This window comes from Prunus mume, linkage group LG2, assembly GCF_029339155.1.
Source record: "Prunus mume cultivar Tortuosa linkage group LG2, ASM2933915v1, whole genome shotgun sequence".
NCBI lineage: Eukaryota > Viridiplantae > Streptophyta > Magnoliopsida > Rosales > Rosaceae > Prunus > Prunus mume.
Genome location: NC_142699.1, coordinates 21,986,597 through 22,000,428, shown reverse-complemented (window position 1 = coordinate 22,000,428; position 13,832 = coordinate 21,986,597). Strand labels below are relative to the sequence as shown.

At 37.1% G+C, this 13,832-nt stretch overlaps 3 protein-coding genes across 3 annotated transcripts; 2 read left to right on the top strand and 1 right to left on the bottom strand.

Moving 5' to 3' along the window:
• Positions 1-234: 234 nt before the first annotated feature.
• Positions 235-3,230, top strand: LOC103321779 (ADP-ribosylation factor 1). The gene is made up of 7 exons (XM_008223613.2): positions 235-374; positions 889-1,051; positions 1,567-1,637; positions 1,788-1,907; positions 2,453-2,571; positions 2,657-2,738; positions 2,949-3,230. The coding sequence occupies exons 2-7, from the start codon at positions 904-906 to the stop codon at positions 2,952-2,954; spliced, it is 546 nt and encodes a 181-aa protein (XP_008221835.1). The 5' UTR covers positions 235-374; positions 889-903; the 3' UTR covers positions 2,955-3,230.
• Positions 3,231-6,849: 3,619 nt separating this feature from the next.
• GOLS4 (galactinol synthase 4) lies at positions 6,850-8,692 on the top strand. Its single transcript, XM_089045404.1, has 4 exons — positions 6,850-7,422; positions 7,544-7,864; positions 7,965-8,099; positions 8,198-8,692. Exons 1-4 carry the CDS (start codon positions 7,081-7,083, stop codon positions 8,417-8,419), a joined length of 1,020 nt encoding a protein of 339 aa, XP_088901530.1. The 5' UTR covers positions 6,850-7,080; the 3' UTR covers positions 8,420-8,692.
• Positions 8,693-9,259: 567 nt separating this feature from the next.
• LOC103321815 (type 2 DNA topoisomerase 6 subunit B-like) lies at positions 9,260-13,555 on the bottom strand. Its single transcript, XM_089045401.1, has 11 exons — positions 13,457-13,555; positions 13,250-13,358; positions 13,032-13,115; positions 12,915-12,941; positions 12,695-12,803; positions 12,490-12,586; positions 12,007-12,203; positions 11,685-11,829; positions 10,800-10,993; positions 10,538-10,661; positions 9,260-9,698 (listed from the first exon to the last, which is right to left on the bottom strand). The coding sequence occupies exons 1-11, from the start codon at positions 13,490-13,492 to the stop codon at positions 9,393-9,395; spliced, it is 1,428 nt and encodes a 475-aa protein (XP_088901527.1). The 5' UTR covers positions 13,493-13,555; the 3' UTR covers positions 9,260-9,392.
• Positions 13,556-13,832: the final 277 nt, after the last annotated feature.

Genomic DNA, 13,832 nt, shown 5'->3' with positions numbered 1-13,832 from the left:
TTTGCATTAAATCCTACGGAACATTTATAAAAAATTAAAATTAAAATCCTACGGAACATTGTTAACATTGGGGATGGGGTGATGAGTCCGGATCTGCCGTCGTTCAAAATCATGCAAGAAAATAATATTCATGACTTGGCGGTTGCTGATTGGGCAGGCTATATCACCCGCAGGCTTAACATTTACGCTGTATATCAGGGGCATTTTCGTAGTTTACTCCAAGTACAGAAAATAGTCTTGGAGTTTATAAACCCCTTAGTTGACGATCCTCACCTCCACATTCACGCGTTGATTTAAAGCTTCTCTCCCCTCCGCTCTCTCCCTCCCTCGATCTCCATCTTTAACTAAGATCCCTCCGCGAAAGCTCATCGAAGGTAAAATTCAAGCCTCAGATCTCGACCTCTCTTCTCTTGCGCTTCAACAATTCTCTGAATTTTCTCGCATTTGATTCATTCTCGGTTCGATTTCACAACTTTTTCGTGCAATTTTTGTTTTGAATTTCGCGCTACTTTTTTCGATTCTGGTCCAATTTTATGTTTATTTCGTATATGCCTGAATTCCGTTTAGTTTGTTTTACTCTGATCCGAAGATCATGTGTTTTAATCATTTGGATCTCTATGATTATGCTCGAATTTGCTAATGCTACTTTTGGTGGTTCAATTACAATGCATGAGGAGCTCTCATGGATTTTCTGCATCTCTATGGTGTTAGCTTAGACTTTGTCTCCAGATCCGCTCGATCTGTTGCTGCATGCGCATAATTGCTAGTTTGAGTTAGATTTGATTAGATGATATCAACTGCAATCGTTTGGCTTCAGAGCGTTATTCCTTTGTCTTTATCAGTGTTTGATCTGTTGATGCAAATGAATTGGTGCCTCTCAATGTGTAGGGATCCACAGCCAGAATGGGGCTTACATTCACGAAGCTTTTCAGTCGGCTTTTTGCCAAGAAAGAGATGCGAATTCTGATGGTTGGTCTTGATGCTGCTGGTAAGACCACCATCCTCTACAAGCTCAAGCTCGGTGAGATCGTCACAACAATTCCCACCATTGGTGAGTTCTTTCTTCCTCGACCGAGGCAATTCTGTGCTCATTCTTGTTATACTTCATAGAATTCTGCATATGAAGATCTGATGGAAATGAAATTGATATGGCTTAACTATGACGTGATGGAAATGAAATTGTCAGACGAAATTGCAAAATACTGACGTGTATATTCTAATTATGTTAAATGTAGCTTGAGATCTGAAAGTAGAATGTTGTTCCTTACATGATTTAATAGCAATGGTGATGATGATCGTGCCTGTTTGTTGTACCCTAAATCATCTTGAAGTTCAATGAGTTTGCAACTAAGATTATCTTCCACAACTTAACTGTTATTGAAGTTTTCCCCTCTCTTTTTTGGGAAGAATGAATGCAAATATAAATATTATGGTCAAAACCTAAGGGGGCACATAATTTTTCTTCCCTATCCCCTGTTTGCTTTCAGTTTGAAGATTCTCCTGTTCCTTTATAAAGTTCATTAAATATGCAATTTTAGGATTAAGAAAACAATACTTGATTGACAGGGTTTAATGTGGAGACCGTGGAGTACAAGAACATCAGCTTCACAGTCTGGGATGTCGGGGGTCAGGACAAGGTATGGAGTTTAGTTCTTGTTTCCATGATGTACAGTTATTAAAAGAAGTTTAAAGTGATGATTTCAGAGTTTGTTAATACTTTATTTTTATTTAAGTATGGCTTTGAAAGATTTGACCTTTGTGTATTAAAACCCTTTCTTTACTTTCAGATCCGACCTTTGTGGAGGCATTACTTCCAGAACACACAGGGTCTTATCTTTGTTGTGGATAGCAATGACAGAGACCGTGTTGTTGAGGCAAGGGATGAATTGCATAGGATGTTGAATGAGGTATGTTTTATCTCCCTTTATTTGCACATTCCTGGATGTTGTAATTTGTGCCAACTTATTTTGAAATCTCATCCTTTCCTAGCTTCAGTAAATGAAATTTAGGATTATGAATGGACTTGAAAACTTGTAGATTATAAGAATACATGCAATGTTAGGTCTTCTACAAAATAGAGATGATAAAGATCCACCTATATTTCTGTTGTTGGAGCTGATCAGCCAGTGGCTTAAGTGGCAGCGTGCTTTGCAATTTGGTGGTGTGCTATTGATGCGTGTTGGATCTCTGCAAAGTAGTCATTGAATTTTCTTTCAAAATGAACTTGTTAGCGAGGAAACTAACTGCTTATTCTATAGACATGGCTAATCTTCTATGCTGTGTTGGCTTTGAATTGAGCAATTTAATTCTTATGAATTTGAAGGCTGAATCTTTTGTTCCTGTTACCTGCCCCCATTTCACTTTCCAGGATTTATCTGATTGATGTTGTAGACATTGGGATAATTTATATTCTGTTCCATATTTTAGCTTAATTTGAATAATCCGGTTTCAGGATGAGCTGCGAGATGCTGTGTTGCTTGTATTTGCTAACAAACAAGATCTTCCCAATGCAATGAATGCTGCTGAAATTACTGATAAGCTTGGCCTCCACTCTCTCAGACAGCGTCACTGGTAATCTTTATGAGCTTCATTTCCCCTGTGTGATTCATTTTTATAACATTTATATAAGTCTAATATGGATTGTGTGGTTTTTCAGGTACATCCAGAGCACTTGTGCAACCTCTGGAGAGGGTCTATATGAGGGGCTGGATTGGCTCTCCAACAACATTGCTAACAAGGTAAACTATTTTCTATTTCACTGTTTTTTAAAATTTTGAGCATCATGGCAGCCTTTGATGTTGTTGTCTGACTTGGATGACGGTCAAATTCTAAGTTTGAAAGTTGCACATAACAGTTCTCTTTGTGGAAATTCAAATAAGTAGTTAATTATTGTTTGGAACTTTTTGAGATACGACTTCTCCTTCTGATTTCTTATATTCCCATTGCAGGCGTGATCCTATTGGGGAGTCATTTTGTGGACTGGAAATTCTGGATGCAGGGGTGAATATTATCTAGTTCTTTTTTTTTTGAGACAAGACGATCGAATTGTTGTTAAATCATCTATTTCTTCCTTCTTCTGGGAGTGGTCTTTTTCATTTAGGACGTTTTAATGGTTATATTGTGATAGAAAGAATGGTTGGTCAAATGTATACATTTGAGCTTTTGGTTGGATTTTGGATACAGTTCGGAGTTGTAATTGGATTTCAATAGATGCCTCCTTCCTTTTTTTATTTTTATTTTTTTCAAAACTGCTCTGAGTTGTAATTGGTTTTGGTTGGATTTTGGATACATGTTTCAAATGTATACATATTGCCGAGTAATGCAGAACCACACTTGAATTGAAGGAGTTGCTTATTAATTGAGGTCCCATGTTTTGGTTCGTTTGGTTTGGGACCCTCCAGAGGAGAAGGGAGACCTCACACTCATAATAAAAATCCCATTTTTGTTCCACTTGGAGATGATAGATAGGTGAAGGTTGTACACACATATCCCCACATAACAACAATGTTTGGTTTTTTTGGTTAATTAGTGGATCCAGGTTATGGGGTAAAGCCTGGAGAATTAAGAATTAAGAATTGGGTGGGCAGGGCAGTTTTCCTTCACTCATTTTTGGGCAGTCAAAAAAGTTGAAGGCGCATGGTATGCTTGTCCATGGAACTTTATATTTGGAGACTAAGAACATGAGAAAAATTTGTGTCAAGAGTCGGCCCAAACCATATAGATTGGAATCGAACCAAATCTAAACCGGTTTGAGTTGGTCTAGTTCTTTCAATTATTTTAGTGAAAATCCTAATCGGATCAGACTGAATGAACAATTGATTTCGATTATGGTTTTAAGTGAGAACCGGGCCTAATCGGACCATGCCTAGCCTTAATAAAACGGAGATAGCACTTTTTTGCTATTCCTCCCAAGTGAAAAAGTTATTACGCATAACATGTCGTGATTGACCGGAGATAACAAAACAGTAGGCTAAATTAAAGCTCAACTTGTAGGCCAAATTAACTCATAATAAAGAGAACCCTCTGCCAACGAGGATTAGTCCAGTTGGTAAGGTCCTTGCATTGTGTATAGCCCCATTAGTGTTCGAGTCTCGCTGCCAGCAGTTCTCGTTGGTGCGTGATTTGTAATTTTCTACATAAATCCATATTGGTGACAACTGGCGGTTGGGTGCCACGCATAATTCTTTCGGCTTGAGATTATGGGTCTGCCCTGGTGCTGGTAGTGAGTGAAAGTAGCCAATCTCCTCTTAAACTTTAGTTCATAAAAAAAGAAAAAAAAAAAAAAAAGAGCCCCCTACCCTTGCTCTGCCATGCCATTTCACTTGCATTGCATGTTTATTTGAAGATTGATCAAGATTGTTGAGCAAGTACGTTTGATCCAAGCATTTTCCTTTCTCTTTTTCTTTTTCTCTCTCTCTTTCTCTTTCTCTTTCTCTGTTTGTCCTTCCAGTCATGGTAGGCCCAGTTGCGTATTCTGCTTAATTCATGGAGACATGCTTCCACTTTGGGGTTTCAGGACTGGTGTGTGCATATTAAGCTTATAATAATAAAAGTAATATCAAGTGACAAATATGAATATATTACCAAGTTTTAATATCTACTTTTGGACCAAGTTTTAATATCTACTTGGAATCATATGATTGCTCAGCGACTACAGTAGTTTATGTTTCTTTTTTCTTTCTTAGTGCATGGTTATCCATAGATATTTTCAGATTCAGATGATATATTGTAATGTAATCAAAGGGACAGATATTTCTATTAGATAATGTTAATTAATTAAATTATAGTACTACCGACTTAATTGATCTTTTCTTTTACATTCATCTTAAGGGGACTAGTTCACCTTTTTATTGTATTTCATTCAACATTGAAAGAAAAAACTAATGGGGTGTTAATTCGATTGGCCCGTATCTTTCGTGTACTTCCAAGTTGTCCTGGATTCAAACCTCCACTACACCTGTGCATGTGAGTTCCTCCCCTCTCCCCTCCTTAACTCTGACCAAAAAAAATATATTCAACATTGAAAACATTACATTATTATTAATTGCAATGCCTTTTCTATTATTTATTTATTATTTATAATGTTCATGTGACAAGCAAATGTTGCTTTCTTAGAGCATTTCTAAGAGAGATGTCAATTGCAAAAATGTTAAATTTGAATTTGATAGCTTATGTGGCAATTTGATATTTTGGAAAAAATTTAACTCTCACCCAAAATGTCAAATATCATATTATTTTATTATATTTTTAAAAACAAATGGAGCCCAAATGATGCATAATTTTTTTAAAGAGAATAAAATGATAGTGGGGTCCATGACTAAAAAATTATTAAAATGATATTTGACATCAAGCTTTTTGATATGTTATTTTTGACATATCTCTTCCGGCTTTCAAATCTATGTAAGATTTGGCTACTCGATTTGATCAACTTTAACCTTCAATTTTTGTCATTTTATGTCCATGTGGCAATTTAAAATATCGGTTGGAGATGCTCTTAAAACGTTATTCATATTTTATATATTGGAGACCTTTTTTTTTTTTTTTTTCAACATTAGCTTTAGCCAACCATTTTATATTTATTTTAAAATCCATTTTACTCTTTGGTTCTTTTGACCACACTTACATCTGTTGAAATGTTGCCGTTAAACATTCTTCTAGATTGAAGTATTACTTTCTTTTCAAGAAACGTATGTATGTGAGAAATGCCATGGCAAACAAAATTTTGCTGAGTGCTGGTGTCTGCAGTAAAAGCCCAAAAGAAAAAGGAGAAACTTAAAGAAGTTCATCAAAATGATAAAGCTAACAATTAAAGAAGTTCATCAAATTGATAAACCTAATTTAAAATTTGGTTAAATTTATGGACAAAATATATTTGGGTTTTAGTGAACCAATCGCCTTCAAAAAGACTAAGAATCTTGTTACATTATTGTCCTAAGCAATCTTGTTATTTTCTTTTATTTTGTTTTTGTTATAAATAATGTCGTTTGCATATTGGTATGTAGAAGAATATACTTAGGTCAATTAGCACTACTCTTCCCAATGATTAAGTTAATCAATCTTTGTTAATCTTGTTAATCATACATTCATCAACGTTTTTTATTGGCATTCTAAGTTACTGAAATTCTATGATGTTTGTGTTCCACCAAAAGAAAGCATGATGTATTAATCATGTCTTAAATGTTTCACCTTAAACAAAAGAAAAATCTAGAATAGTTTGGGTTAATGAATAAGCTTTGGCCATTGACCATGACTCCCTGCTGGATTTGCATCTCATGTTTCAAATTAGTGGATGTTAAAAGAAACCGCTGACTGAAAAACCCCCCTAAATCCGGTCGACCTCAAAATTCACTTCCATATCAAAGGTCCCACTTCAACCGACTGCTCCACCCCATTGATGCTAACTTTCTTAAACATATCTTTTCCACCAAGGAAAATGACTCCCACTTGATCATCATACCTACATTTTCTCAATAGCAATTCATCAAATGATGTGCTTGTGTACGTGTCAAAATCTTACTCGTTAAAAATAAATGAAGTTAGAGTAGAGTCAGATTTGAATAAACGATATCAGTCGACAAGTAAAATATAGTGAAAACACTTGGTGTGTGTATGAAAGCTTCCATATTTCTATTGACCATGACACTAAATAACTCCCATTGTATCTCAGCGATCCATCTTGATTCTTGATGATAAGGCTATATAGATGAATGGTAGGTTGAACACCAGACCTTGTTCATTCATTTCTTTTCTTGTTTTATTTATTTATTCATTTCTCCAATACCATCCTAAACTCCAATAAAGCATTAATTAAAAAAACAAAATAGGGCCATGCTTTGCATTTGAGTTTCATTTGGGGTTTCATATTACATGCATTTAGTGCTCATTTGATGTCTATTTAAGACATCCAAAGGGTGGAATGCACAACTCAGGAACAAAAGGTTTGTAGGGTGGCTTCCTCAGTGTAGCTAATTTACTTTCCCCACACTCCTCAACGCACCAAATCTTGTTTTCCATCAAACCACCACCCCAAAACTTTTCTAATCACCCCAAAATCTTATAAGCAGACACAAAATCTAGGCAATGGCCCCCCCAGAAGTTCCAGTAGATGTGTACCAGGCCACAAGCAAAGTCTCAACGCTAAGTTCTGCAGCCTATTCTAAGGGGGCCTTTGTGACGTTTTTAGCCGGCAATGGCGATTATGTAAAAGGGGTTGTGGGATTGGCTAAGGGTCTGCGCAAAGTGAAGAGTGCGCACCCTCTTGTGGTTGCCATATTGCCTGACGTCCCTGAGGAGCACCGTGAGATCTTAAGGTCTCAGGGTTGTATTGTCCGTGAGATCGAACCAATTTATCCTCCGGAGAACCAAATCAAGTTTGCAATGGCCTACTATGTCATCAACTACTCCAAGCTCCGTATTTGGAATGTAAGTACATACAAGATTACCTCTACTTCGCGTCTATGTTTTTCACGTAGCGATATCTGATATGTTATGTTGTTAGACTATCGATCCGATAAATCTTATGATTGCAATATTATATGTACAGTTTGAGGAGTACAGCAAAATGATATATTTGGATGCGGATATCCAAGTGTATGAGAACATAGATCATCTGTTTGACACGCCTGATGGCTACTTCTATGCTGTGATGGACTGCTTCTGTGAGAAAACATGGAGCCACTCATCACAATACAAAGTTGGGTATTGCCAGCAGTGCCCTGATAAGGTTTCATGGCCTGCTGAGTTGGGCTCCCCTCCTCCTCTCTACTTCAACGCCGGGATGTTCGTGTTCGAGCCTAGCCGGTTGACCTATGACAGCCTTCTCCGGACTCTCCAAATCGTCCCACCCACCCCTTTTGCGGAGCAAGTAAGTTACATTAGATCAAGTACATATACATGTGATGTGTGATAAATATGAATCTTGTTTTTGTAATTAATGAATTTTTTTTGTTTCTCATTTTTGACAGGACTTCTTGAACATGTTCTTCCAAAAGACATACAAACCAATCCCACTTGTATACAATCTAGTTCTAGCCATGCTTTGGCGCCACCCCGAGAACGTGGAGCTTGATAAAGTAAACGTGGTTCACTACTGTGCTGCTGTAAGTACTCTTTTAACAGATTGATTAAGCACACCATGATACATAATTAGTCCCTCATTAATTAACTCAATCTTGTTAATCTCTACGACTAATTATAGGGATCAAAACCGTGGAGGTATACTGGGAAGGAAGCTAACATGGACAGAGAGGACATCAAGATGTTAGTGGCCAAATGGTGGGAAGTTTATAATGATGAGACCCTGGACTTCAAGGCTGAAAACCCAGCTGATGCAGAGGAAGAAGCTTTCGCGAGGTCATCGATCATGGCTTCCATGCCTGAGCCTGCCATCTCCTACATTCCTGCTCCCTCTGCTGCTTGATATATATAAATATGAGACTAATTAATTATTGTTCAGAAGTCAATGGTGTGATCATCAGTTTTTCCTCTTCTTGGCTCGTACATCTATAATATATACTCTTTATTAATTAGGATGCTTGGTTTGCTTGGCCTTATTTTCTTGGTCGTGACAGTTTACAGAAATCACATACATACAAAAATATATTATATGATATGAGAATATGTATTTTGTATGACTTAATTACTGTATTAATACTTACACGTAATATATACAATACATACATATTTTAGTGTATTTGATATTTTATATATATATTTTGTGGGCTCACAATAAAACATGAATCCTAACTCTTCTCTACCACACACCCAATGCCATTTGACATAAAACTGAAATTCAACTCGGTTCAAAACTCAGACTGAAACTCGGACTCGATTAATAATCCCAGCCCAATTCATACAATTGGCTGTGCCTTCCAACCTTTCTGTATGGGTGAGGGAACTCTCTTCCCATACACGTGGCAGTCTTATGACGGGTCTGGACCGAGGTGCCAAGGCCATCAGATAAATCGACAAATTCGATTTTGCTCAGCTGTAGATTTTCGAAATGGTTTTTCAGACTACATAGTTGTGCGATCGCTCTCACAAAGACTGGACCGTGTATTTTGGTCCCATCCTCGTGAGTGTGATGCCATATATGACAGCCGCACAGAAGAATCACTCTAGTGCAAGCCCTCACATCATCCTCAAGTTTATGTCAAAAACGGCCCAAAGGCTTGCAGAGACTTCAAAAGCAAGTGCAACCACAGGTGACAGGTCACAAATAAAAACAACACCACAGCTGATAAAAGTAAGATGGCCTTAAGGACAATTAATCACGCGATCAATGCATTAAACGATTGTTACTTATGGTCATTTGTGTCAAACGACAATGGCACATGATTTAGCATAATCATATGAACAAATCACCTCAATTGGTAAATCAGACCGTGTTGCATTTAACACATGTCCATGGAGCTAAAAGCATCCTCTACTTCAAATTCCTCATCTTGAGATCCCGAGTCTTGCATGTGATCATCTTCAAAAAGAAATGTTGGGATTTCTTTGCTTCTCTGGGGATCTCTATCATTCATTTCTACAACTGTAATGAGCCTTTCCTTTATACAATCTTCAACAACTTCACCTCCAACTCCTTGAGATGGCAAGCCAAGAAAAGAAAAGCATTCTTTTCGGAATTCCGAGTCGTTGGAAGACAAGATTAAGCTAGAAATTGTTTTCGCAAGATCAGGGGCAAAACTGCGAATCTGTAAAACCAAGGCAATCAGTAAAAGTCAGCTACTAAAAGGGGGCCATAGCGTTGCTAAGCCAACGCAGCAAATGATTAAACAAAGATGCTTAACCATTTTTCCTTTAATAATTCAAACATATTGCTGCATGGGATGTACTAGAAGCTTTTGAAAACTCAACAGAAGTTAGAAGAAAAAACTTGTTGATTTTGAAATACCAGAAAACATATAAAATTGATCTTGATCTTACTATTTCAACCCTTAAATAGGATAATGTTATATAAGAAAACAGTTGAGCTTATAATAACATAAAATGAATTTATAGTTAAAATAAATGAGAGCCTATCAAAGTCTACGGATGTACCATTAAGAGGAAAATTCAGGTTTCAGGTGTTTCCACACCATTGCATCATCTGTCATTTAAAAGTAGAATATATCTACCATATGGAGTTTGACAGAGTGGTAACAACCAACCACACAAGGTATGATCACATACAACAAAGACATAAAACTAAATTTTGGTGGAAATATTAAATAATTAGGGAATTCAACTTCATTTCAAGCATTTTAATGATAAGAATTGTAGCACTCCAGAATGAATAGTTTACCTTCGGATATTGAATATTCAGCAGACATTTTGCTGCATAATCTAAATTTTTATAACATGTTTGCGTGTAAGACAATTCCAGCAATAAAGACAAAAAGTAAAACCCAATATAGGATAATTGCGTGTAAGAGAGTAACCACTGACGGCATTACCTAGTTATAGTGCAATTTTCTAGTCATTTATCTCATAGAAGAACCACTATGCTAGAAATTTCAAACTTGACAGAAAGTCGTGAGAGTGAGAAATTTACCTTCAGGGCTTGGGCACTTAGAAGAACTCCAGCATAATTGTCCTTCAAATCATCCAATGCCAGTCTAATTGCTTTTTTAATAAGATTCTGATCACGTCGTGTCTTTAGCCTTCCTGATGGTATTGTAATCTTGACAGTATGTCAAGGAATAGGCAAATGCATATAACATATGGCATATTTGGAAGGAACCAGAATGAAAAGCATGCATGGGGGAAGTTAACCATATCAAAGAAAATTAAGAATCGAATCCAAATATGGATATTGTTCATGGTAGTGGTGCAGGACAATATCAATTTGAACATAGGGGGGCAAGTTCTCCCATTCCACTAATGCAAAGCCACCCTGAACCACAACACTCCCAAAGCTCAAGCCATAACTTTTCCAGTCAATGCTAGTTAATGCCTTCAAAGAGGATTGAGGGATTGGGCAAGGTGAGAAATCTTTAAAATACAAAACCTGAAAATGAATATTTTCATCCAAGTTAAGAATAAACTTCAGAAAAGAAAACATGAATACGAGCATTAACAAAAACAAAACAACACATTTCCCCACTGAAAAACAAAAAGCAAAACAATGCATTTGTCACTTCTGTAATATTATTATCTTTTCCAGATGAGAACTAAAGAAAGCATACTTCTTAAATAGAAGTTTAAATTATCAGTAATGTTCTTAGACCTTACTTATAGCTTTATCTGATGACCATAACTTTATTTTAGGTTCCTTGCTATCATCATTAGTTTCAACATCAACAAGGTCAGTCCTATGCTTAAAGTCATTTGCACATGGTTTTGGCTATATTAACTTATCCCTTCACTGTGATGACGTACGAGTACCAGATAACATCATACCTCAAGACAATACAGATCACACCCAATCCAAAGTTGAAAGTTCTATAGAGGCAAATAAGTTGAGAATGCAGTTCACCAATTGCCTTATAAAAATTCCATACATAAATAAACACATGTTGGATTGAACCAAAGCAAAATTCCAACAGAAGACTGGAAGGGCAAACAGTTATGTAACTGCTGCCAATCACAAGGATTTTTAAGCATGCATCTGCAGGCTCACAAGTGACTGCTACATATTTTACCGTTAAAATAAAGTAAAAGGAATTGATAAACAGCAGAACAAAAATGATCAGACAAACCTCTGTTTTCGAGCCATGTGTCCTCGGGCAAGTACTGGCTACCTCTGATATTTCACTTATTACAATCACTGCTTCCATTACTGATCCAGAATACTGACGGCCTTCTGTACAACATGCTACTCCACTACCAACCTTGAGATGCTCCCTTACAAGAGTTTAAGTAGCAGTTAAGACTCAGAAAAGGAACTTTCAATTTCTGTGCCATGGAATCTCCAACCAGTTAATAAAACAGTTGCAGTCTGATGTATTCTACTAACGTTTCAGTCAATGGCAAGTTGAAGCTAATAGAGAAGAAGAAGACATGAACTTCATAGCAACTTACCAACTTGAGAAGCACAACTCACATTTTGTGCTTAATGTATTCCCATGCTTAAAAACATAATCTTCAAGCCCGGACTTTAAACGTTCAAGATTTGAGGCTGGAATAGACAAAGGATTGCATTCATTCGCTAGAAAAACATTTACGTATCTGGATCCAGGATCATGCCCATGTTCAACCACCAATTCAATTGCAACATTCTGGGGAAAAAAGAAACAATTTAAGTTGAGTGATTAACTAGTGCTGCAGTCACCATTGCAGTTAGACACACTACTGTCCACATATTATATCAAGTAGATAAAACGTGCAAGGTTCCAAGTAAAACGTGCAAGATTGCTGCAAAGTAGATTCCAAGTATTAACCGATACTTCAGCGGCACATTGTCAATAGCTTCTTACAACAATGTTTCAGTGAAATACAATATGATTGCTAACTTGAAAAGCTTTGACGCATAGAGCATTAATTTCTAAGTAGATCTCATCTTACAGGGATCTTTAGAATGAGGATCTTTTGAAAGAAGAGAGTAAACTCTGCCACCAAAACATCAATGCTTTCGATAATTGATAGACATACTTCTGTCCCACTGGAAACCCAAAAGAAAAAAACATGAAGAAATTTAGACCATAATTTTGAAAGATAAATAAATAAAAGAAAATATTCAGCAGCACAAAAGTTGAAGTGATTTGCATGCCTGAATTTGAGTCCATTCTTAGGATTTGAAGGTAACCTGGTCAACCTCCTGGCAGACACATTTTCTTTTAGATTGAACTGGTAGTGATATATTTCATCATCAGCAATACCTGCAATTTTCGCAAGTTCATTCTTTTAGCGGCCTGTCAAAACCGAAAGTTCAAAACTCATCGTTTTAATCAAAACAAAGCATGGTGGTAATGCAACTGATGATGACTCACTGGTGGCTGTGACAAAAAGCAATCCATCTGCATCAAGAAGCTGCTACGTAAATTAAAACTGATATACAAAGCCGCTAGCCAGGCAGTTTGGTCAATTCACTCGAGTCTTCTACTTACCCCAAATCTGCGCGCCAAAAGCCTCCTTACGAAGCTTTACACCTCCAAACTCCTCCAAGCAGCTTCCCACACCCGTATCGGAAACTGCTCGTACGGAAACCAAGGACAACTTCGTCATTTTACTAATCACTCACATTGTTCGCCACATTTCTTTAGACTACACCGTTTCATTTCTAATATAAAAATCCGAATTCAGAATGAGAAGCGCACAGAGATACCTGAAATTAGAACAGAGTGGGGATCGGACTGTGGAGAGCGCTTGAGAATGACGGAGAGCCTGCAAAGGTCCTCCGAAGCATGGCATCGTTGAAATGCAGAAGAAATCAACTGTAATTGCATGTATATAAGTTTTTATATAAAAGAAAGAAAAAACACAATCGAATCGATCGAAATGCTATGGAGATTAGGTTGAGATTGAAACTCACATGCAGGCAGAGGTCTCGAACTGAAGCAATAATCATCTTTGTGTTTTTGGATTTTGGGAGAGAAATCGAAAATGAAACTCCCGCCGTCCCGTGCGAGAATGTAGCATGTATACATCCTCACTCACCGTTCTATCTAAAGAAGCATGTTTTGAATTGTGGGCTTGGATTTGGGCCCAGTTTAATATTAATGGGCCTGCGTTTGAGCCCACCTGAATAAGACACGGACGTGGGCTGCTTGAAATTATAACATTCTTGGGCCTATTCTTGGATCTCGTACCTAATATATTCTGATTCATTTGTACCGTCCGATTTGATCCAGAAAGTTTTAGACCGTGGATGCATTAAGATTGAAGCCAGCACTGAAAGTGGAAGTCAA